A 25,034-nucleotide genomic window follows, 5' to 3' on the forward strand; every position below is an offset into this window, starting at 1 on the left:
CTTTTTTATGTGTTTATTTCATAATATGGGTGAATATTATAAATTAATTTATAAATTATTACTGATGTTAATAGGTTTAGTATGCAAAAACAGATATATAAGCGCAAAGTCATTCGTTAAGATAAGTTAAAATCTACTTATAGCTGGGGAGACCAAGAGGGGATTTAGGGATTTACTCCAGCGTGGCAGATTAATATGATCAGGAGATACCTTGTACCCGGTTAAGTATCTCTACCAAACATGAGCTCCATATATATGGCCGCCCGTCAAGGATAAAGGATGAGATTAGTAAAAAAAGGTTAATGATCAGACTCTCTCGAGCGCATCAGATTAAGGTAGGCTAAGTTAGTTACATGCTAAGAAGTGTATATTTCACTAATTTGAGAATTTGCAAGTATCGTAAAGAAAGGGGAGGGCTGCAAAGTTGTAAAAAAACAACGTCATCTCGACACTCTCGAGCGTGGCTGATTTTTTTTTTATTTTGAAGGAAATAATTCAAGGATGACGAAAAATTTATAGAATCTGACGATTTCCACAAGCCGATGTCAGAAAAATTCGTCGATAAAGTTTCATACGTGCGGCTGCGTGATGCCTATATTATTTTAAAAATACTAACTATGAGTAATATTAACATAAAGTGTGTATTTTGTGGTGAAACTACTTTGCAAAAATCAATAAAATGTACATTCTAAACATTAAAAAAATTATAAATATTTTAGAATATCGTCGAAGTAAACTGGCTCTTCCGGTTATGTTTTTTAAATTCTTTTTAATCCTTTTTTTAAATTATTATATAATAAATACAAGTTCTACTTGAACAACATACATTTTTTCTATTTTCGGAGCTTATCAATCAATTAATTAAAAATATTTTTTTTTTCATCATCTTTTTTTTTTAAAACTAATTTAAACATGTACCACGAAATAATTGTTTTCTAGTTACCCACAACACAGGGCCTCCCTAGTGTGGGGACTAGCGATTTATGATTTCTGTCACAAACCCTTCTGTCATTAATAAAGTTTTATTTTTATTTTTTTTAATTATCAGACTAGGCGAATCCCTCCAGATAATCGTCAGATTATGAGACAGCACATCTAGAAGATAAACATGAACCATATATATCTAAATCTGACGCGCTTGTGTATGTGAAAATGGCGATTTTTTTGCACATTCTAATAACGACCGCGAGTTGGCGTCACATCCAAATCGTCAGATTATTAGATGAGAGCTTTTTTTAGGTTCACTTAACACCCCCTTGTCATAAAAAATAAAGGGGATGCTATTAAAGTCAGTTATTACCCATAACCCAGCTTCAAACATAGTGTTTTATTGAACATTTCCATACAAAAACCGCTACCAAACTTAACTTCTGGCAAGAAATGTTATCCAGTAGCAATGTCTGGCACACCTGCCCCTACGAATATACTATGTGTTTTATAATATATTGAATTGTATTACTATTACAACTTGTTATATTTTGCCTATCTCCCAGAAATATCAAAATTGGTTTAGCTATTCGAGCATAGCTAAATTAAATATTTTAAGTTAACATACCTCCTGTTGTTTCCGAATTAACTTTTCTTTCTTTGTTTTTTGTCAGAACATGGATAATAGAGTTTCAAACATCTTGATGATTGGAGTCGAGATTATCGTAAATTTTGATATTATGTAGTATGTACGTTGGATGTACATTAATCAATATTACTGTTTATTGGTCATTTAAGCGACGGCATCCAAGTATCTACGACCTGTGGCGTCTTTATATATTGTTATATCATTACGATCCAAATATAGAATTAAAATATCGTGTGTGCTTCGGTACTGGTGCTTCCTTTCATTGTAAGTGTACAAAAAATAAGTCTCAAAAATATTTTTACTCGACTTTTGCAGTTGCCAGAAAATTGCGGGAATAAGATTTTTGCGTTTCAACAATATAAATCTAATTTTTTAATTCACTATCCGCTTTTTGATAGTTTAAAATCGATAGTAAATATAAAAACTATTTCATGATATGTTTTTAATTTCCTCTTCCGGTTGATAATAAAATCGATTAAAATTTAAAATTCCCGATAGATTTAGTTCCATATTTTTAAGTACTTTTTTGTTGCCGCAATATGAAATGTTACAATTATTTTAATGGAATGCTAATCATTAAAAATAATGTTTAAATGAGATTAACTTTAAAATATTTTACGTTTTTTAATTTAAATTTAAATTAGATAAATAATTAAAAACCAATCCCATTCATTTAAAAAAACACTCTGATTACACGGTTTTAACTTTTTTTATTTATTTACAGAATAATGTAATCGAAATCATGATATGTGACACTAGGAAACCGATGTGTTTTGTCTTAATATAAATAAATAATATACACATATAAGAGAAGAGTCGTATATTAGTTGTTTGAAATTTAAAAAATAACCAACGCCAACTTAAATAATTAATTAGCGCATATGCACATAAATCGAAGTTATTTATTATTATTTTAAGACTTCCGCTTGCTCTGCGCCCCAGCTTTTTTGCTTGTGTTGAGGGAGGTGAGACGGGGCTAACGTTATTCTAAAGCATTTTTTATTCATGGGATTTAACAAGGACTAAAGTGTGCAAGAAGCTCCTATGTAATTTTGTAATACATAGTTACTAACAAATATATTTTTTGCTTTGTCATTCGCCGTCACTATATCATTAGATATTTTAATAATATGATTGGACAATTGAAGATATGATAGTGAAGTGATTTTAAAAACATACCTATTATTATGAGACCTTGTAAAATTTAACTTAATTTTTTAATAAGAATTCGCGAACAGTTAACGAAAAAATTTACAAATAATTTAGATAAGATTTTTGCAACTTGTTTTTTTCTATCGAGAAAATACAATATATATTTTTTTTATTTTAAGTAAAATGAAACCTAAAGCGGACAAAGAATTCAATACAACCAAGACATTTGTTGTCGTTTGTTGATAAGTAATAATTGAACCCTTAATGAATGGAAATTATCCTGTCGACGCCCCGTATTACTATGTTATCATACAATAACATTTATACAACAGTCATGTTTAAAATAACTACTTGTATCTATATAAATAGAGATTAATCTCAAAATACTTTGCTAAACGCAAAACCCGAAGACGTCTGGACCAATTTATTTTTTTTTTGTGCTCTAAATATTTCTACTTTTATGGAGCGAATTTTTTTTCCGCCAGTTGTCCTCCTCTTCATTTAATTATTTCCTTCCTTCACATAGACAGAAAGTCTATTGGTGCAAAGCCGGGGTTTGAACCTACAACTTCAAGGATGAGAGTGGTACATTGAAGCCACTAGGCCAACACTAAAACTAAAACTTATGATGGCCCCTTTTTAGACTCTATTATTTTCTAAAGCATTTTTTGTTCATTCAATGTTAAATACAATTACTAAAGTAGAGTGTGCACGAAGCACTATGTAATTTTGTAATAGTTACTAATAATTATATTTTTTTGCTTTGTCATACACCGTCACTAAATCATAAGATATGATAGTGAAGTGATTTTTAAAAACATACATATTATTATGAGACCTTGTAAAATTAAACTTAATTTTCGAATGAGAATTCGCGAACAATTAATGTTTACAGATAATTTAGATAAGAATCCAACATGTTTTTTTTATCGAGAAAAATCGATTATACATATTTTTAAGTCAAATTTAACCTCAAGCGGCCAAAGAATTCAATACAACCATGACTTCGATATTTGCCATTTGTTGATAAGTAATAATTGAACCCTTAATGAATGGAGTTTGTCCTGTTGACGCTCCATATTACGATGTTATCATACAATAACATTTATGTTTGAAATAACTACTTAAATATATATTTTTTATTTATTTCCAACACACAATTGCACAAAAAAGAAGAACAATAAAAACAATAACTAAAATGTATTATTAAAAGGAGTCCCTTTAGGCAAGGTTCCGAAGATAAACAGTTCAGTAACAAACTAATAACTACTTGTATCTATATTAATATAAAATAATCGCAAAATACGTTGCTAAGCGCAAAACTCGAAGATGACTGGGGTTGGGTGTTGAATACCATCGCATATTTTGACGATACTAATTATTTAGGAGTGTCGGGGACCTTCATTGGAACACCTCCAAGTGAGTTTTGCTGCGGAAACGCGTCTAAATATTTTTACAAAAAAAATTAAAGTTTTGTGTAATGTATTGAAATTTGTAAACAATCCGCCATTTTCTACTTTTCTATTGGTTATAAGTGATGTGACGTTCACTTAAAAAAATCGTGCTTTTAATTTATCGATTGTTAATAATCGTTTTTTTATTTATTTATCGATTATTTCCTCATTTTTGAAATTTAAAGTTAATAGAATAATCAACATTGAAATTAACCTAATTTCGTGTTGATAGATTATAATTAGTACTTGTATTTCACTGTTTGCAACTTTCTGTATTATTTAATTTTTACTAGACTAAAGTGTTTACTTTGATATCCAAAAAGTACCCAAAACCGAATCAGAGCACCCCACTATCCACGTGGTCTTGTCTGCCTTACCCCTAGAGTGTATGTGTATAAATAATCGGAGGCGCGGAGGAAGAGCAGCCCCCACCCGCTGTAACAAAGCACAGGCATTATGAAAGCTGTAGCGGCTGAGGCTGGTTGCCTTCGGCGAAAAAGCCGAGGTTGCGGAGGCTTGAATAAAATGCCTGTGCTTTGGTACGCAACGGTGGAGGGGCTGCATTTCCCGTAGCGCCGGAGCTGTCCAAAAAACCAATTATTATTTAGATCGGTTAGGTTAGGTTAGTATATGAATATTTATTTTTAAAATAACTGTTCAACTGAAACTGATCAACTATGATTGATTTTCAATTATTTTTAATATTAAAATCGAATACAGAAATCGATTTTCAAAAGTGAATAGGGATGTGAAAAATAATCGATTTCCTTCCTTTGAAAGAAATCGATTATTATTTTTCACTATTAATTTTATAAACGTAAACGGCCATTTTGAATGTGGATTTTGCTAGAATAGTGTGTAAACAGTTTTACAGTGCAAAATTTCCTTTAGAAATCCGTTTATATTTTATTTTAACGTGAATGTTTTAGACGCGTTTCCGCAGCAAAACTCACTTGGAGGTGTTCCAATGAAGGTCCCCCGAGACTCCTAAATAATTAGTATCGTCAAAAAAGTGCGGTGGTATTCAACACTGTTACCAAAAATTTTGCCGCCAGTTGCCCTCCTTATAATTTAATTATGTCAATTGTATTATATTTCCGTATGCAACGACGTGTTAATAAATAAAATCTCTATATATATAAAATTCTGGTGTCACAATGTTAGTTCCCATACTCCTCCAAAACGGCTCGACCGATTCTTATAAAATTTTATATTCATATTCAGTCATTCTGAGAATCGACTACTATCTTTCAAACCCCTTAAAGTGATAAGGGGTGTCTATTTTTATTATTGTTTTATGATACAGCATACAAAAATACATACCCTTATCTGTTCTGTTCTTCTGTACGTGTGTATGTCACTGAACTCCTCTTAAATGGCTGGACCGATTAAAATTATTTTTTTGTATGCGTTTGGGTGGAGCCCTGGATGGTTTAGATTCCCAAATTAGCCCGCCAGATGGCGCTGCAGTCGGTACTTTCGTACTTTGTTTAATATCCTAATCGCTTGAAATATCATGCAGGACACCGTCTGTCGGGTCCGCTAGTAAATCTATAAAAATAGCACGGAAAACATAAAAACCATTTTTTATTCCCGGAAAACGAACCGTCTCGGTGTAGCATAGCAAAAAGTTCCTACTTAAAAGATAGGTTTATAAAAAAAAAACGATTAAGGTGAAACAAGAAACACGGAACGTTCGCAGGGGCAGCTAATATACAATAATAATGATCACGTTATTATAAAATGTAAAACGGTTGTTTAAGTTTCAATGTATCATAGCGGTGCGGTGCCTGGAAGTAAAAATATGTTTATTGAATATCATCTAATGATTACGTCGATCAGCAGAATAGAAAGTCAAGGAACCTGTCAAAATTGAATTTGAATTCAGGCGTTCTGTTTTGCATACTACAACTAAGATTATTTCATGTGATTATGGAATATATTTATTAGGAAAAAGATAATTATCATACTGCCGATAACTTTTAAATACTTTATTATATATATGCATATATATAATTTAATAACATTCCATGCATATATTTGAAGCAAAAAGTGTGGATAATTGTCATAGGAAGTTAATACTGTCTACAGTAAAGTGAGTCATCTGTACTACGGTCCCGATAGATAAGCCATTAAACAAAGGAACTTATTTATTATCCCCAAATCCACCATATTGGTAAATAAGATAATAATTATATAATTTATCTTTGCTTAAATAAAATTAGAATCAAGAATTCTTCTGAGATTTAATGAACTTTTGTACCATTAAAATAACCCCGACGGGTTACAATACGAAGTGTTTTTAAATGTGTTTCTTTGCTTTCAGTTACACATTATGGGTGTCGAGAAATTTTCACACTTCGCTGTCCATAATTGGATGAGCGAAATACAAACCCGTGTTGTGGCTAAATCTGGAAAGCCTAGTGACCGATTCCACCTTGGAAAGCTGGTGCTGGATGCCCTCAGAGATGTTCCGGAACAAGTTCTTCAGGTACTTGCCTCTTAATTGAAGGTCCTGTACACCGTACATCGAACATTTTAAATATGATATATATAATCGTTTTAATCTCAGATCGACGGCGGAACTGGGGAATCCGAAACGTTTGGTTCAGCCCTGAAGAGATCCGTTCAGTGCGCTAACGCGTTTCGGGTGAGAGGTCTTAAAAAAGATGACATAATAATTCTAATGGCGCCGAACCATATTCATCTCTGCATACCAATGTATGCTGCATTTTATCTTGGCGTGGGAGTAGCCGGGGTTGATTATACGTTGGCAGAAAGTGAGTTCATACTAACTTTTGTTCGGTAAATCTGAATGATGTAAGACAGGAAAATTATTAGCGCGTCATTTCTTAAGAACTTCAATACTATTATGATTTATTAACTGTTAATTTTCATGGGTTTAAATCTGTAATTAACAGCTGCTAGAATAGCAAATATATCAGTGTCTAGTGGTGGAACCCCGGCTGTCTACGAGCCTTATGTAAACTTTTGTAAACCCTAAAAGTTTTCCATTATTATATTTATTATTTAATCTTTCATTTTAGTTCTGAACAATTCGTTAAATAACGACTACGTTATTTAACATTTATGCATTCACATTTGTGTGTTTTAATTAAGTAATTAATAAACCTTGTGTTTCAGGGGAACTCCACGAGACATTCAAATTTAATAAGCCAAAGATAATATTCTGCCAAAGCGAAAGGGCCAGAGATGTCGGAGCAGCCTTACAAGGTCTGGACTTCTCTTGTGAAGTCGTTACATTTAACACAGGATCCGAATATAAAACATTCTCAGAGTTGTTGGAACAAGAAGCAGACGTTTCAATTGATGAATTTGAGTGAGTTAAAAAATCCACTGAAATTTAATAATGTATAAAACCGCATTAGTTCATTTTAAGTTGGAAGGACGCTCTCTATGTAATGTGGAGTTGAGTTTCCGCACTTACAGGCTCATTTGGTTCGTTGTGCGTAAAGTCCTGGCTAATTAAGCCAACCTAGCCTTCCTTCCTTCCTTCTAGAAGCTCAAAAAAATTCCTGGGACTTTCGCTTCACGGAGCGACTTTACAGCTCCGAGGTTGTCTGTTCGTTGGGTAGCCACAGCTTTGCATTCCAGGACTACGTGGGTGACTGATTCCTCTGCGCTGAAACAGCCTCTGCTCAAGAGACTGTCTGTCGTGCCTAGGACAAAGAGATGTTCATTAAGGAGACAGTGGCCCGTTATTGTCCCTACCATTATTTTGAGATTAATTCTATTCAGTCCGCTTTTTGCGACCAACGGTTATGTTGGAGCTCTGGGGATGGCGAATACAAGTTCGCACTTGCAAGAAGAGCAAGTGAAGGAGCGGGTATGGGTCAGTCGGCGTCATTACGGAACCTCCCCCTGCAAGCGGCAGCATCATTGTAGAGTACTGTCTTTTTATCCACTGTAACCTAAATCAAACCCTGTTTGTCAGGGTTATTACCACCAGCGTATGGTGACACTCCAGTATTAGTTTGTTGTTCGTCTTTTTGTCGACATCATCCAGAAGCACTGTCATCGATTGCAAGAACACTATTTAATATGAATAAAATTACAAAATTTTATATTTTTCAGATATATGCCAGTATCCCTATGAAAACTATAGTGTGTTTTAATTTATCAAAAGGGTTTGTTATTGACTCTTTTTAATTTAATTTAATATGAGTGATTTTTTTGCCTAAGTGAGCCAAAACATTCTTATGATTTTATGTAGGTATATGTGCATTGAAGTGATAATAATAAACTATAATTCCATTACGTAACTATGAAATTTAAAAAAACGAAGCCTTGATGATAGTCTGCTTCTGAAATGCCTATGACCAATAATGATCAAATTTTAGGGCTGAAGATTTCGATCCATCAGAGACGCCATCAATGCTTATAGCAACCAGTGGAACAACTGGTTTGCCGAAATCTGCTGAAGTTACACACAAAAATCTCGTCTTTGGAATGCCATTCATGTGGTAAGTCTATAATTTATAAATGGGCTTATTTACCTGTTTACTGTTCTTGAAAAATTGAAGTCAGTAAATAGAGGGCGCTAGAATCTTATTTTAAAAATTTTAATTGAAGCACCTCAGGAAATCCTTTAATTTCTTTAATACCCATGTACACCTGACTCCAATTATAGTAGTAACATTATAATAAAAAATATTTGCTATTAAGTTTATAGAACGAATTCCCTCTATAGGTCCCACTTTGACACGTTCCCCTCACCAGTGCCTTTATGTATTGTGATGTCTCCTCTCCAATGGTACTCGGCAATATTTCTTCTTATCTCCTGCCCTCTGATGAGGCAGACAAGAGTCCAGTCATCAGAACCAATGACAAAGGAACATTCATATTACCTTATTAATAAGTATAGGGTAAGTTGTAGATATAAAAAGTACCTACCTATTTGATGCAATAATTCGTTTTCTTGTGTGTGTATCTTTGGCTAAAAGTAGATATGATTAGAACAATTTTTACCTAATAATAATAAAAGATTATCTACATTTATCAATATATTTTGCAGCCTTCCTTCGCAATGTCAAGTCCAAATATGTGGATGACCTTGTTCAAGCCCGGAGACCGAGAACAATGTGATTTTACATCGTTTCAATTAATTCTTAGTGGGGGTAGTGCAATGCCACAGAGTCTAAGGGATGAGATTAAGGTATGTACAATAATAGGTGGTGAATATAATGTCCATTGAAATGTTACATTTGCTGAACATTTGTTAGAGGACGCAATTTTATTTATGGAACACGTAGGGGGGGTCAATACAAACTTAACCTCAAGTTTGTGGGGTTGGCGTGCTTGTCCCCCGGCCGCCATCTTGGATTAAGGGGTGCAAAAAACACGTTTTTGGCTATATCTCCTAAACTATCCATCGTACATAAAATTTGTGAAGACACATTGTGTAGCAAATTGCTGTGCCTACAATTATGTTTATGTAACTTTTTATCATAAATCCAAAATTCAAAAAGTTATAAGTTAAAAAGTGAAAAATTTCCTTCTCCTTCTAAGAGGAATGAAATGATTATTGTTAGGGTTCTCAAATGGATGGGAGGTTTTAAAATGAGATGATTATGAAACAAGTTTAGAGAGTCTTGGCGACCCAAGAGTGAATGACAATGGAAGGAAATTGCTGGAGGCTGGAGGTGTGTTTACAGTGGAATTTTTCCGCGATAAATACTGTTTAGTCATTTATTTATTTAATTATAAGTAATCTTACAGCTAACATACATATTATAAAACAAAACACTTAGACAATACAGAAAGCCAAAACAGATTACATAGATAAACAATATATACGAAACAGACAACAAATAAGTACATTAATAGACAAAACTATATAAAGAAAACTGAAATTTAACATTTAAAACAACAAATAATACTTAATATTTTAAACTACTGCTTAAACAAAATCAGAGTCTTCCCGCCGCTTCAAATACTTTCTCACATCTTCTTTGGTGAGGTGGAAAATATCAATATCCTCATAATTGGTGTCATAGTTAGATAAAACCCGAAACATTGGCGAATTATGCAGGTAATTCGAGTTCGTACGAGGCACATGGAACAATTTTGTGTATCTTGTCGCATAAAGAGGAGGAATTTTAAGAGAAATTAACGACAGCAAATATATCTATCCGCCCATTAAAAATAGCGTGTAAAAAAAGCAAGTCTTGCTGACTTCGCCGACATTCTAATGAGTCTTAATTAAAATATTTGCAAGAACATGCATAACTATGAAAACGTTGATATTTTATAAAACTATCACATAGAAATATGGAGACCAGACAACACCCGCATACTCCAGCACGCTTCTAACATAAGCAAAATATAGGCTTTTGATGCAATGAATGTTTTTAAATGTCTTGCATGACCGCTTGATAAATCCTAGTTGCTTATACGCTTTGCCTGTTATGTCATCGATATGTTCTGATAGGCCCATTTTTTATCTAATAATATTCCCAGGTCTTTTGCTAATTTTACTTGTTTTATTGGGGTGTTATCGATTTTGTAAATGTATTTTGTTTGTTTTTACGCCAAAAAGTTATCTTATTACATTTGTTTATATTTATTGAAAGTTTATTTTGTTTGTAATATATTTGTTAGCCTATTAAGATCTTCTTGAATTTGATTACAGTTATCTATTGATTTTATTCTTAAGAAAATTGTTTGGTCATCCGCGAACATAAGATGTTTAGAAAACTGAAAACAGTATTTTATATCGTACAAATAATCATTAAATAATAATGGGCCAAGTGTTGACCCTTGAGGTACTCCTGATGTAATGTTAGTGAACATGCTTTTGTACCCACATATTACTGTTGCTTGTCGTCCCTAACCGTCCGTAACTAACAAGTTATGTATGACTTTATCCATCTGAAAAGATCACCACGTATTCCAAGGGAGAAAAGCTTATTTAACAGGATAGTATGATCAACGCGATGAAAAGCTTTTTCTATATCCGTATAGATAGCGTCAGCTTGGTCACCCTCATCCATACCTTTCAGTATATCATAGTCAGTGAAAATAGTAAAGTTAGAAATTGTTGAGCGATTTTTAGTAAAGCCATGTTGTTGCTCCGGTAGTTGTTTAGTGATTAATGGACTTATAACATTATGTACTTGTTTTTCGAATAGTTTGCTAAAAGAATTAAGGATTGAGATAGGTCGATAATGGTCAATTATGTTTTTGGAGCCTTTTTTAAGTCATAAGTGTCATAAGAGTTAAGTCATAAGAATATTGAACGCGCAAGCAGAATTTTGGAAAAGGCTTACAAACGTGTGGTAAGGAATTAAATATAACGTTTAAAGAGCTTTATTTTCCATATGATATTTTTTGAGAAATAAAGTTTACGAGATGAACGTCGCCATTAGACATTTTTTCAATTATGGTCTGCGTAGTCTAAGTATGATTTAAGCACGCATTTAATTCAGCCGCTGAAATTAGTAGGGACTGTATGGGATGCATCAGAATAAACGGAGCCTGCATGGGTTGGTTAAATAGGTTAGATCCCATTTTTAATAGGTTAGATCATATTTTTAACGTTTATAATATTATCAAAACGTATGATGATAACCAAGAGAATATATTTAAGATAATTGAATAAAAATACCAGTAGCACAACAAGCTTAGTCTCAGATTTCTGTATGTTTTGTGATCATTGATTTAATAGGTAAGTGATCAGTCTTTTGCACTTCACATACACCGTTGACTTTTTTAGCCACTAGGTCAATACTAATCACCTATATTTATCAAATGCTTTAAACATGAAACACACATTGTATATATGTATAAGGGCCATAACACATTGGCGATTTGCGAGCGATTTGAAAGCGATGCGATTGTGCGGCGTGGGCAAAGTCGCGTCGTATCAAAGACGCGAGTTTGAGCGGACGCACCATCTAATAATGGCGTATTCGCATGATAATAAATAACTTTAATATCTAGTTATTTATAATTGATATTCAAAATCATCTTGTTATATAGGAGCAAACAAAAAGAGAATATACCAAAGCCAGCAGTAGTGTTTCCTCGTCAGAATCCATTTTGCTAACAAAACGCGGAAGGTACGCTCGCGTTCTCGTCGCGTCGTAGCGGCGTGTGCGGTACGCGTACAGTCGCGTCGCTTTCTAATCGCTAGTGTGTAAAGACCCATAAGTTAGAGGTAAATTTTTTTGCATAAAAGAATACAAATATTCATTATCAAAGTCACTTGCGATGATAAGCCTTAAATACATTAATCACTGCTTTATTTTATTTACAGAAAGCAACTCCAAATACATTAGTATTAAATGTATATGGTATGAGTGAATTGTCTGGATTGGGTTTTCTATATGACGCCACAGAGCCAGAAGCAGTGGGCCGGCCAGTACCTTACCATAAATATAAGGTTTTTTACATTAATACATAGTTTTCTTATAATACATATAAGCTTGCTTGAGCGTCACTTGTTTTTGTAAATCTAACTAGGTCTATATAGTAGCGGACAATTCATTGCCAGTTCTCGTCCGTTCTACGCTCTTGATTTGAGAACTTGCAGTAAATTTAAATTTAGAATTTTTTTATATTTAAATTAAATTACTTTTAGATTTTTAACAGTGTTGACAATGTTACTATTACGTTTCTTTACCTGTTTATATATTTCACGAGTGTTACTTTTTTAGCTTGTAAATCTAGAAAATATGGAAGAAATTAAGGAACCCAACGTCACAGGTGAACTTTGGTTAAAGGGTCCAGCTGTTTTTAAGGTAAGCTAAACATTTCGTTATTCCCAATAGTACCGCTGTTTAATATTGAGGATTTGTATCAAGGTTGTGATGCAACGAATATGTATCAAGCCTACTTTTCGGCGAATACGAATACGAATAATTCAACAAAGCAATAAATAATGTATTTTTTTCCTTAGATATTTAATAATTAAAATTACCTACTGACAAATTTTAGTTCAAAATGCACAGTATTTGTAACTTCTCTGGCATTAAGAGATTACTTTTTTCTGTTTGTACATTCTCACCGGGCGAAAAACATCTTTCTAATGCGACAGTAGAAAACTAGTAGGCTTTAATGAAAACTAGTTGTGGGCCAGTTGAAAACTTTGGAAAATATATATCACTATACACCAGAAAACCATTGATCAGTTAGCTGTGGATTGTTTTAGATACGTGACTACATCATTTCTATTTTCTGTAGAAAATAAAATTAAAAATCTTGGTGTTGTTGCTTTTAGAAGAGTTCAAAACAAATGAAACTAGTGTTAAGAAAATAACCGGAACATATTGAAATTGGTACTACCATTTCCGCGTCTTCAATTATTTCTTGGCATGCACGATAAATTCCTCTACTCATTCCTCTACAGGTTCTTCCAGCTGTCTTATCAATCTGTCAATAACTCCTTCATCAAGCACAAAGCATCGTACCAACCCTTTCAACAACAGTATATAGTGCGAAGGTGCACCCGTATTTTGGGTTGCGTTCATTTATAAATTAAATTCAGTTATAAATTATATTAATTAAATATAAAACTCGTTTGAGGTCGGCGTATACATTTGGTAAATATCTACTATTCGGCGATTAGGAATTTCGGTAAATATCTTCTATTCGGCGAATACGAATATTCGTATTCGTTGCATCACTTATCAGATTTTTAACTATATCGTTAATGTCCCTACTATTTCTCTTGGTCAAACGCAAATATATATATACAATTAGTATATACATATTCTTAGAACTTAAGACAGTTTATCTTTTATATTAAATAATATACAAGGCATAACTAAGCAAATTTTCATAAGTAACTCAAACCTGAGGTTCTAAGTTCACTTATCTGCACCCATAGTTGCCAAAATAGTCGTTTCATTTTCCAGGGTTATTATAACAATGAAGAAGTCACAGCGGCAACCCTGACGAAGGATGGATGGATGCGCACTGGAGATATTATGTACCGAGATAAGAATTATCTTTTCTACTTTGTTGACAGACTCAAATCACTACTGAAGTATAGAAATTATCAAGTGAGTTAATTTTTTTGTCTTTGAGATATATTTAAATAAAAATAAAACATTTTTTTTAAATAATTATTACAGTTATATCTTTTGCTGACCACACTTGCTAAAAGCAATCGAAACGTCACGCTTTGTAATAAATTAGCAGTTAAAGTTTTATTTCAATTAATGTTTATTTAGATCCGATGTTTTCTGATCGAATCTAAATCTTAAAAAATGTTATTATTGCAGCCTTTTAACTAACGTTGATCTGATATCTGATAGTAATAGAACTAGGGTACTTTACTTAAAACTGTCCCATCTGCAATGTTCAAACGTGTTTAAGTTATTGGTTAACAAATTGCAGAATAAAGAAATAAAACATGTTTTTAATTTCGATATATCATTTGTTTTCTTTTTAATTTTTGAGACAAAATAATATTCAGTCTCAATAATTGTCGTCCAACACTGTTTTTCTCTTGTAGCCTTAATAAATTTTTCCCTTCACCACCGTCGTCGACGACATTTTTGTATAAAATTCAATTTTATTTAAACATAAGTATGTCCTAAATTTGTGGTAAAAAGGGCTCTGGTGGACATAAGCAGCTAGAGTATTTACTATTTTATATCAAAATAAAATTTTGTTTTTTTATAGATATCTCCAGTAGAAATAGAAAGTTTAATCAGAAATCACCCAGGCGTGTTCGAAGTAGCCGTGACAGGGGTCCCGGATCCAGAACATGGTGATCTTCCTGTTGCTTTTGTGATAAGATTCGACGAAAGTAAAGTAACCGCTCAAGAGATTAAGGATTTGGTTAAAAGTAAGTAAACTATTTAAAAAAATATGGGCGTAGTAGTGCTGAATGTTTGCTGATGATTTCTGCGCGATCAGGCGAAAAAGGGCGTTATTACGTCTCAGAAATGGCGACAACATTCGAAAGGGAATTGTAGATAGACCCAATTCCTACCTATGGCAACACTAGATGGGGCTTTCCATAGATTAATAAAGAAATGCTTTAAATAAAAGTTTTTGACACAGTTACCAACTCCAATTAAACTTTCTCCGATTATAGTTTTATATTAAGAGGTAATATGAGAACTCTGTGGTGATTTTATTAACATTGAATTTTCAATTGCTTATTTGTGTTTGTTTGAGAAAAGTAACTTTTATTAATAGCATTTCGGTCCTACAAGTGATTTTTTTGAAAGTTTTCCTTTTGAAGTTGAATAAAATTTGATGTAATTAAAGAAATCACTGTAAACAACTTAAAGTATTTAGAGAAAATATTCTTCCTATTTTCCTTTCAGATAATTTGTCGGACTCAAAACAACTTCGAGGAGGCGTTATCTTCATAAAACAGTTACCTGTAACTGCTTCCACCAAGGTTGACAGGAAAAAACTCGCCGCTCTAGCGATTGAAATGGAAAGAGAATAATCAAATTTCTTATGATTTTTAAAATTAAATATCACTGACGTTTAACAGAAGAAAAATCTATAGTTAATAGTTGATTGTCTTCTCATTTCTTAGAATCTAGTTTTAGAAGTATAGTTTACGCGATGTTATATACGATGTTGCAATAATATTTTTGTATAGTTTTTATTAATAAATGTATGTGTGATAAAAAGTATGTTTTTTTAAATGTCGATACTTTAGTTCTTCATATTGTTAGACATCTTCTTTCTGTCTGTAAAATAAAAAAATATGTATTGATGCAATTTAAGAAGGAATTAAACACATTTTAATAGATACTCTTACATAAAAGGTAAATCAACTGTGGCGCTGACAAGCGTCAAGCATCTTAGACGTATGCTTAATTGCGGATATAGAAAAGATAGCCGAGGTTTGAACAAACGACCTCGTGGCTACTATTCAAACTGTTATCCAATATACCAAACGATTTGTTGTTTTAATAAAAACTTTGTAAACCGTTTTAACGCTGCGTATTTAAAACATTTCCTCTAGATCTAGAAAAAAGAGGAATTTGGAGTTTTACGATTTTGGTATAATAAATGACTAAAAATAAACAATACATTTATTGATACTTCAAACTAGTCGTTCATCGTTTCATTTATACTAATGAAAAATACAATATAAATATTGGGTTATAAGGCGAAGAAAAATTGTTGAAATCGAATAGACTTATTAGTCGTAATCAGAGATAACGAGGAGAAAAGACATATAAAAATAATCATTTCTGTATGTAATATGGCCTAATCTTTACTATATTTTCGCATAGCGGCCAATTGCTTAGCATTACTCTGTCGTCTACTATGTGATGTAAGTATGTCTAGAATGACTAGATCTTTCTGTCGAGGAGTTGGTGCTGGATCCAGGTCATTCTTCTGGAACTCCTCTTCGTCATCCTTTTTGGAACCTGTAGACCCCCTGGTTTTACGTCACCACTGAAGCTAAATATAATATTCAGCTCCGCGGTTAATTCTTTTTTGAAGGTTACCTGGAAAATGCCTAATAAATCTAAGATTATGTTTTTCGATTATAATTACGATAAATAAATGTGCATGGTTGGATCGTTACATGCATACCATCAGGTTTCACTTCAGGACGATAAAAAAGTTACATCACAAGATTGATGGATTTGACATAGAAACTGTCTGTGATATCCGCTTCCTTTAACCTTCTTCTTATTGTTCGTGCACTAACGTTTACTCCACGCACTTCATTAAGCTCTGTTTTGATGTTAACTGAGGTGAGGAAACGATGTCGCAGGGAAGTTGTGGTTGCTCGAGTTCTGCCTGTACCACGTCTCCTTTTGTAAGAACCTGTCACAAACCTTCTGTATATTCTAGAAACCGTAGACTGGTTTAAATTTAAATTTCTACCAATCGTTCGTTGATCCAAGCCCTCCCGCACCAATGCTACAATTTGAGCAGCTTGTTCGGACGAAGTATGCATATTATGGTTCAGAAACTCTCGATGAGTTAAAAAGCTAACCCAACAATTCTGCTGGTAACAATAATTCAACTGTCAAAAGAATAAAAAATCAATAAGAATCAATTTTCAAATCACGCAATTCTGATACGAGTAAATTTTCTTTTCCCGGCATATTCATTTGTTTTACTGCAGTTCTATTTTTAAATATTGCTTTTTATTTTAAGATTAAGGGCCAGTCTCTCCATATTTATATAATTGAATCTAAAAAGTTTGCATACTTATTAAAAAAATCATTTCAAAGTAATCCTGAAGTTTGATGCAGTTTATGAGTCCGTCAGTATATTATTCTTATAAAGATTAGATAATCATTGATATAGAATAATAGTTCTATTGGATTTAATTTTTTTTAAGTTGTGTATACTTTAATTCATAATTGTTTGTTTAACGTTTTAGAGCAACATGATATTAATGCCAAATTATTCATAGTCGTTACTTACCCTTAACTAGATCTTTAATCTCCTGAGCGGAGACCTGAGTGCCCTTTAAGGTTTTCACACAAGCCACGGGCAAGTCCCCACACTCCAGATCAGGAATACTGGTCACAGCAACATCCAAGACGCCTGGGTAACCACAGATTACATTTTCTATTTCCGTTGGTGATATCTGTGGAAACATCGTTTAGATTTCGTAAGACGGGTAATGTTAAGATTAAGATCATGGGAAATGTCAAGATATCATTGTAATTAGGAGACAAGCGGCGCCAGTGATAGCCCGAATGCTATAATATGCATTCTCATCATTCATATCTAATCTAATAAAATCCAATAGAACTATTATTCTATATCAATGATTATGTAATCTTTATAAAAGAAAGTCATGTTAGTTTCACTGTTTATAACTCAAAAACGGCAGAACCGGAGATAGATATAGGATTTTTATCCTGTTTCCGAGGGGCGTGACATAAAACGTAGTATAGTTATTATAACAAAACGCAACAAACAAAAAACTAAAAAATCTGTCAAAACATCAGTCTAGCCGTTTATTTGTTAAAAATGGTAAAAAAAAACGCAACTGACACAATAACAGAACGCTAGTTACAGATAAACGTAGTGTTATCTATGGTTAAGTATGATTGAAATTTTTACAATTAGAAGTTTTTGACTTGATCGGTTGATGTGTTTATTTCAAGTTTCTATTAGCTTATCGTACCGATATTATCATTAACACTGCCATGACCAAGACGATTGAATCTTTCCCGACAAAGCCGTCATGCAATAAATGGGTGGACTGATTTTGATAAGTGTTTAAGTGGATTCGAGAATAGCTCAGATTATTTACAGTTAGATGTTTTTTGTTTGTTTTTTAAGTTTTAAATTTTGTATTTAGAATGTGTGTACAGGACAATGTCAGGTCCGCTAGTATAACCTGTTTTGTTATATATAAGAAGTGTAAATAAATAAATATGTCATTTTTATTCCAGCCAATCTCACTGACACATAACAATTACGAGATTGCTATTCCTTCAAGATTTTCCGATTACACCCACAGGAAAAGTAAACCGGAGTTTATTGAAACAAATAGTAGCAGAATCTAATAGTACGAGATCCCGCTGCAGGATTGGTGTGCTCATCGACTTTTTGTTTAAAACCAAATTTTTATGTTTATTTATAATTAAGAGAATATATATTTACTAGGGTGCCTATCAAAATTTGGCCGCCATTATTTTTAATAGATTTTAGGTAAAACATTTCGTTTATTTATTTTTTAAATAAAATAACGTCTACATCACGGTAATTCATATGAAGATTCTAAAAAATCACGGTTGCCGTTGCGCACCTGGCCGCACCTCTTTGCAGCCAGGTGTAAACAAGTATTATTTCGATAAATTTATACGTTTATAACCTATTTTTATTAATTATATGTCAAATTGAAGCTAATTTTTTTCTATTAATTATCATATAAAGTTGCTTAATTAAATCTGGCCGCAAATAAGGGTTACTGGCTGTTAAAGATAATAAATATTTAAGGTAGAGTGAAAGAGAGTTAGCGCGTAACATCATTTGTCAGACGAGGACAGCAATTGCCGGCTGTGCGACGCTTTTAAGCTTTAATTAATAGAAAAAAAATAGCTTCAATTTGACATATAATTAATAAAAATAGGTTATAAACGTATAAATTTATCGAAATCATACCTGTTTACACCTGGCTGCAAAGAGGTGCGGCCAGGTGCGCAACGGCAACCGTGATTTTTTAGAATCTTCATATTAATTACTGTGATGTAGACGTTATTTTACTTAAAAAATTAATAAACGAAATGTTTTACCAAAAATCAATTAAAAATAATTTAATTAAAAATAATGGCGGCCAAATTTTGATAGGCACCCTAGTAAATATAATATATTCTCTTAATTATAAATAAACATAAAAATTTGGTTTTAAACAAAAAGCCGATGAGCACACCAATCCTGCAGCGGGATCTTAGACCATAACGATATATTGTAAATTAATTTTATGATTAAATTTGTATAAATTAATATATTTTTTTATGAATAAATTTTGAAGCGTTTATTTCATACAAATGTGTGAATATGACAAATTTATTTATAAATGATTATTTTACTTAAGTACTATTATGTACGTTTAAATAAAGCCAATATTTAACAAAGTTATTTTTAATATGACACCTTTGATCCTACAGTTAGTAAATGTTACCATTTGATACAAAGGAGTTGTAAAATGTCACTTTTTGAAAATCACTGAATAAAAAGTGTAATACCTTATGAAACAAACTAGGTAAGAAAAAAAGAAATAGGTTTATTCAAAATGTGTTCATTAAATATGCAGACAGTCACAGACAGAATTTTCATTATCTTCAACATAATTTTCATATGTAATACCACAAGAGCTTCAAAATTATCGGGTATTTCCCGATAGGTTCGTTGCAAACAATTAATATAGTTGTCATGACGACTATAGTCTGCAACGAACCTTGAGGGAAATACCAGATAATTTTGAAGCTCGAGTGGTATTCGGGGGATTATTTTTCCGACCCAAATGTCGGCCAATAGAATTGCACCATGAGACGAAATGTACAGTTAACAAATAAGAATTTCATAATGAATAAAACAACTACTTAATACTTTTCTTGAAGCAACGACCAGAGAAAATTTTCACAAAAAATTATCAGTATAATACCATGTAGGTTGTACCACGTGACGTCGAATGGTGCAATTCTATTGGCCGATATTTGGGTCGGAAAAATAATCAGTGATATTGCTTTCATATAAAATGTCATGTCATGTCAATTTCTGTGTTTCAGCAGTAGACTTTTAACGTCCTTTTTCTTCGCACCTTGGATGAAATGCTCTAATTCTTTCTCCTTTAAATTGAGATTGATCAAGTTGGTGTTGTGCTTTAATAGGTTTTCATCCTTATTATTGTACATAATTAAAAAAAATTTAAAATTTAAGTTTATAACCATACATAACTTCTATCCGGTAAAAAAGTGTTTTCTTTAAATGTGTAAAAGTTATTTTAATAAAAGACAATACTAGGTTTTCACCCTTTTCTTCTTCAACCCTTTGAAATTTATAGATTCTAAAAGTGTTGACTACTGATTTAATTATATTTCTCACAAGTTCCTTTTCAATGCATATACGTTTCAACAGATAAAAAACAAGTATATGAATTTAGTATTGCTACAATGTCCTATCGATTTGAGTATCGATTTAATCAAAATACAATAGAAGAAATCAAAATCAATAGTAATCATCTAATCAATACTAATCAGCTAATCAATACTTATTTTGTCAGCAAATGTACTGATTTTTAATACGACTTTAGCAGCGTCGGGTGTAAGTATTTACTGAGAAAATGTCCCATTTTGATATTAAAGTCTTGACCACTGCTGTGGTTGTATAAAAATGTCACCTTTTCTTCCGGAAGCAGCTATTGATAATGATTTTTCCACGAAATTAGTCACCTTTTGAAGTTGTTAATTGAATTTAGTATTTTGAGTCAGATAGTAAATTAAAAAAACGAGATAAGCTGAATACGTTAATGTCACCTTTTTTCCTAAGATCCTCAAATAACATTTGGTAATATTTTTGAAGTTATACTTCTTTAGGCGCGTTATGAAAAATTTATGAGACTGAAATTTTACGATGCGCGCGCACCGTGACACAAAATTATCAGTATGGGCGCCGAGCGTGCGCGAGCGAGATGGGAATAAGACAAGATTGTCTTATTCCCATCTACATCTTGTATCTTGTAGATACAAGTAAAAAGAAATAGAATATGCGTGACGTTAGCAGCTATGCCAAGAATTTTGAATGACCATAATGACCTTTGTAGTACCTTTTAAACAAATAAAGGAGTTTTAAGGACCTATCCTATCGCCAAACTCCAAAAACATACATTGTTTCCATCCATTTTTCGTTATCGTTTCTTGAAGTAGGGCGAATGGAAAAAATATATGGTGGAGTTGAGTAGTTTATGTATCCATTTTGAAAGATCGATACACGATTTAAATAACTTCGCTCGATAGAAAAAAAATCCAAACATAGCCAATTTTTAACACTTTGAATTCATTTTATGACGAAAATGTATATAGAACATAATTTTGAAATTTACACGATATATTTAATCGCAAGCCAAGTAATCCATTTCAGAAAAAAATGATAAAATTACATTAATTTAATGTTTTACATAACTAATTGTTATTACGGGCCGACGCGACGCGCCTCCTCTGCGCACCGCAGTCCACCCCAAGACACTGACACAGCAATTCGTGCTGGGATAGGGCCTTAATTATTTTTTTCAAAGAAATTTAGCAATGCTTTTTCACAAAGACCTATTGTTACTTAGTTAAAAGGTTATGAAACATACCTAGTTATTAAATTGAATTAATAATAAAATAAAATAATAAATAATAATTATTATTAATATTAATTAATAATTGAATAATATACTGAATATTAAATATTGTTAAATTATTAACGCTAAATATTTATTATTAATTATTTAATATTTAAAAAAAATAAAGAAAGCCAAAGAAGTATAACTTCTTACGCGCGTACATGAGTACACGCACCATTTTTTTTTTTTAAGAATTAGAGTTTTATATTAACATAATTATAAAGACTACGATTCCGATCGACATAAAAATATTTACCTATCATCATTTTAGACAAAGCTGAGACATAATGTGTGATCTTGGTGGGTTTTTTTAAATATCACCTTGGCTATTAGGCGCTATCTGTCGCTATCGTTTTTATACGGCCAAGGTGAACGTCGTTATGCAGGCTTTTAAATATAAAATTATGTTTCATAATTCAGGTTTCTTTACATGTAATAATGTTGGCTGTTGCGATGCTTTTGATATAAATAATACCAAAGGCAATTAGGATGATGTAGAGCATACTAGCGACGGTGTTCTAAACATTCTACAACATTTTTTATTACCGCACCAATTTCTAATTTCTTACTTTAATTGTCTTTGATAATTCCCAAGAAAAGTTCACCTTTAATGTACACAACTGCACTGATCTTGAGAAAATAGAAACATTCTTACTTAGAAAATATGTAATATAAAATTATTGATTAATGAATATTTCAACAATATGTATATTCATTAATACTGAATCAATTAATAAATCTTTTGTAATGATGAAATAAGTTATACAACAATGTCTTTTCGTTTTCAAGCATTGTGTGGGTAATATTACATATGTATAAAAACTAAATAATTACTGTTGACGTAATCACCAAATAAGATAAGTAAAATCAAGACCTATAGATAGATAGTGCTTACGTAATACTTGAACGAATTATTACATTAATTTTTTTTATGAATATACAACTGAATTATATAAACAGGCTACGTATCTTAGATGGTATCACACTAGTACTATTATTATATATTTGCTGATAAGAGAATTTTAGTTCGTTTTCCTTGATGAATAAAATTTCGGCTTTGGGCACCTAGAATAAGGTGTTTAGGTAGAAGTAGTATTATTGCAACTAAAATTAATTTGTCAAGTGTATAATTTAATTAACCCTTTGTATCAGCATTATTATCGTTCCCTAGTAACAGCTTAATTTGGACGAATTTTTTGAAAGATAAACTGACCTTGAACTTGAACTTGACTTCTTTCATGGCCGTAAAATGATATCATAGTCTTAATTGTTCTAGAATCAAATGAAAGTGCATGTTCAAAAAGCGAGTCTACTCCTCCCTCAAAGGCCGGCAACGAACCCACAAAAAATGGGTGTCTATGGGCTGCGTAGACTGCCCTTTTTGGTCGTCCCGCAAGCTCGTTTGCCCTATTATATTTAAAAAAAAATATATTTTTTTTTGAACCAGTGACGAACGTATACTATATGGGCCTAATACGCCTGGTTGATGATGGGGCCCGTAAGTACGGTCTGCTGCTACTCTTCACTCAGTCACGATAACTTTTTCTAAACTTTCTGGATCTCTGCGTATTATAAAAAAACTCGTTAAGGATACTTTGATAACAAAGTGTCGGAAGACGATTCTTTCGTCCGTCTTAGTATGGACACGTTTGTTGCCTAAGCTGTCCAGGGAATCCCTGGCATCCGCCTCCAACACCACATTTCCAAAGCATCTATTTTTCTCCTTACAGATGTCCGTTTTGTCCAGGATTCAGCGCTACAGAGGAAAACCGGAAATACCAGATTCTGAACCAATTTCTTTGTTTGTAAGGATATCCGGTCCTTCCATAAAAATACCAGTTGGTTCATTGCGTAGTTGGTCATCTGGGTTCTTCGGATTTCGTTTTTGTTTCCTTCTTGACTGCTTATCACGGAACCGGGGTATATAAACGCCCGTACTATTTCTAGATCTCTCAGTTCACCGTGTGTGTTCTCTCAGTGAGTTTCCTTGATCTATCGATTATCATTACTTTAGTTTTGGATATTTATATGTGTAGTCCAAACTTCTCAATTTTGCCTGCACTCTCTGAATTAGTCCGGCTAAGTCATGTTCCTTAGATGCCAAGAGGGTGGTGGTGGTCTGCTTGCACAGAATAATCAAATGATCACGAAACAGATACAGAAATCTAAGACTCAGACCTAAAATGTAGTAGCTTCCAGTTTTTTTTGTATTGATAAGCGCCCTAGGTAGGCTATAGGTTACATTTTCTTGGTCTACACGAACCTTTCGTTTGTTAATCCCTTCACATATAAAATGCTACTTAATATTGTAAAAAGTAACAGTAACACACAAATTATTGTCTTTTATTGACATAACCTTTACACATTTAAAGAAAAAACTTTTTAACCGGGTTAAAGTTATGTATTATTATAAATTTACAATTATGTATTTAACATTATTTTAAATTTATCCGACGTTTCGCGTGCTTTACAGCGTGCGTGGTCACGGTGACTGAAGACAAAAGGTGTTGAATGTCAAAAAGTATCACAGCTGTAGAAAAAGTTGCATTAGGTATCTGTATTTATTTCCCCGGAGTTGGTATCGACTAAAAGATGGATTTCTGCCAAAACCCTCCTTTTTTTTCTTTAAACACACAAATGACTAAATATAAACATCGGCTCTTTGAAGTCGTTTAGAAAATTAGCGTGTACGAGGCTGTTTGACTTGTCAAGCAAATATTTAACAGAGTTTAATCTTTGTCAAATTAGTAGTTGATTTTTTGATAAACAGGATTTTGCAAAATAAATCATTTAGGTTTGTTTTAAATTTGATAGCCTTTTTTATTTGATAAACTTTTTAATTTGTAATTAGAAAATTTTAAATGTTATACTCGTATAAGACAAAGTTACGTCAACGTCTGTCCATCTTTTGTTCGTTCTAAGGCATAAATAACAAAGTTAAAATATTTCAAAAAGTTAGACGAATGTTATAAAGATTGAAGGTCAGGTACACCTGCCTCTGTACAATGTGATTTATATACTGAATTGTATTACCACTTGTTATATT

At 32.5% G+C, this 25,034-nt stretch overlaps 1 protein-coding gene and 1 long non-coding RNA gene across 3 annotated transcripts; one reads left to right on the forward strand and one right to left on the reverse strand.

Annotated features, from left to right (window-relative positions):
* The first annotated feature begins 1,706 nt into the window (after positions 1-1,706).
* On the forward strand, positions 1,707-15,804 carry LOC125056949 (luciferin 4-monooxygenase-like). Its single transcript, XM_047660328.1, has 12 exons — positions 1,707-1,840; positions 6,509-6,673; positions 6,755-6,962; positions 7,327-7,522; positions 8,544-8,666; positions 8,894-9,068; positions 9,218-9,358; positions 12,461-12,586; positions 12,861-12,944; positions 14,061-14,207; positions 14,833-14,998; positions 15,486-15,804. The coding sequence occupies exons 2-12, from the start codon at positions 6,518-6,520 to the stop codon at positions 15,611-15,613; spliced, it is 1,650 nt and encodes a 549-aa protein (XP_047516284.1). The 5' UTR covers positions 1,707-1,840; positions 6,509-6,517; the 3' UTR covers positions 15,614-15,804.
* A 393-nt stretch (positions 15,805-16,197) lies between these two features.
* On the reverse strand, positions 16,198-24,386 carry LOC125056958. 2 transcript variants are annotated; one of them, XR_007118141.1, is made up of 3 exons: positions 23,202-24,386; positions 17,569-17,734; positions 16,198-17,161 (listed from the first exon to the last, which is right to left on the reverse strand). It is a non-coding gene; the product is annotated as an uncharacterized LOC125056958 (long non-coding RNA). The 2 variants fall into 2 exon arrangements; XR_007118140.1 differs by having other exon boundaries at positions 16,198-17,734.
* Between the last annotated feature and the right edge of the window lie 648 nt (positions 24,387-25,034).

This window comes from Pieris napi, chromosome 2 (assembly GCF_905475465.1).
Source record: "Pieris napi chromosome 2, ilPieNapi1.2, whole genome shotgun sequence".
Classification (NCBI taxonomy): Eukaryota; Metazoa; Arthropoda; class Insecta; order Lepidoptera; family Pieridae; genus Pieris; species Pieris napi.

What these genes read in the sequence shown, in the direction of transcription:
- LOC125056949 (XM_047660328.1), top strand. Translation starts at nt 6,518, where the DNA reads ATGGGTGTCGAGAAATTTTCACACTTCGCTGTCCATAATTGGATGAGC. An exon ending in TTCCGGAACAAGTTCTTCAG is followed by an intron (nt 6,674 to 6,754) that starts GTACTTGCCTCT and finishes TTTTAATCTCAG; the next exon opens with ATCGACGGCGGAACTGGGGA. An exon ending in GATTAAGGATTTGGTTAAAA is followed by an intron (nt 14,999 to 15,485) that starts GTAAGTAAACTA and finishes TTTTCCTTTCAG; the next exon opens with ATAATTTGTCGGACTCAAAA.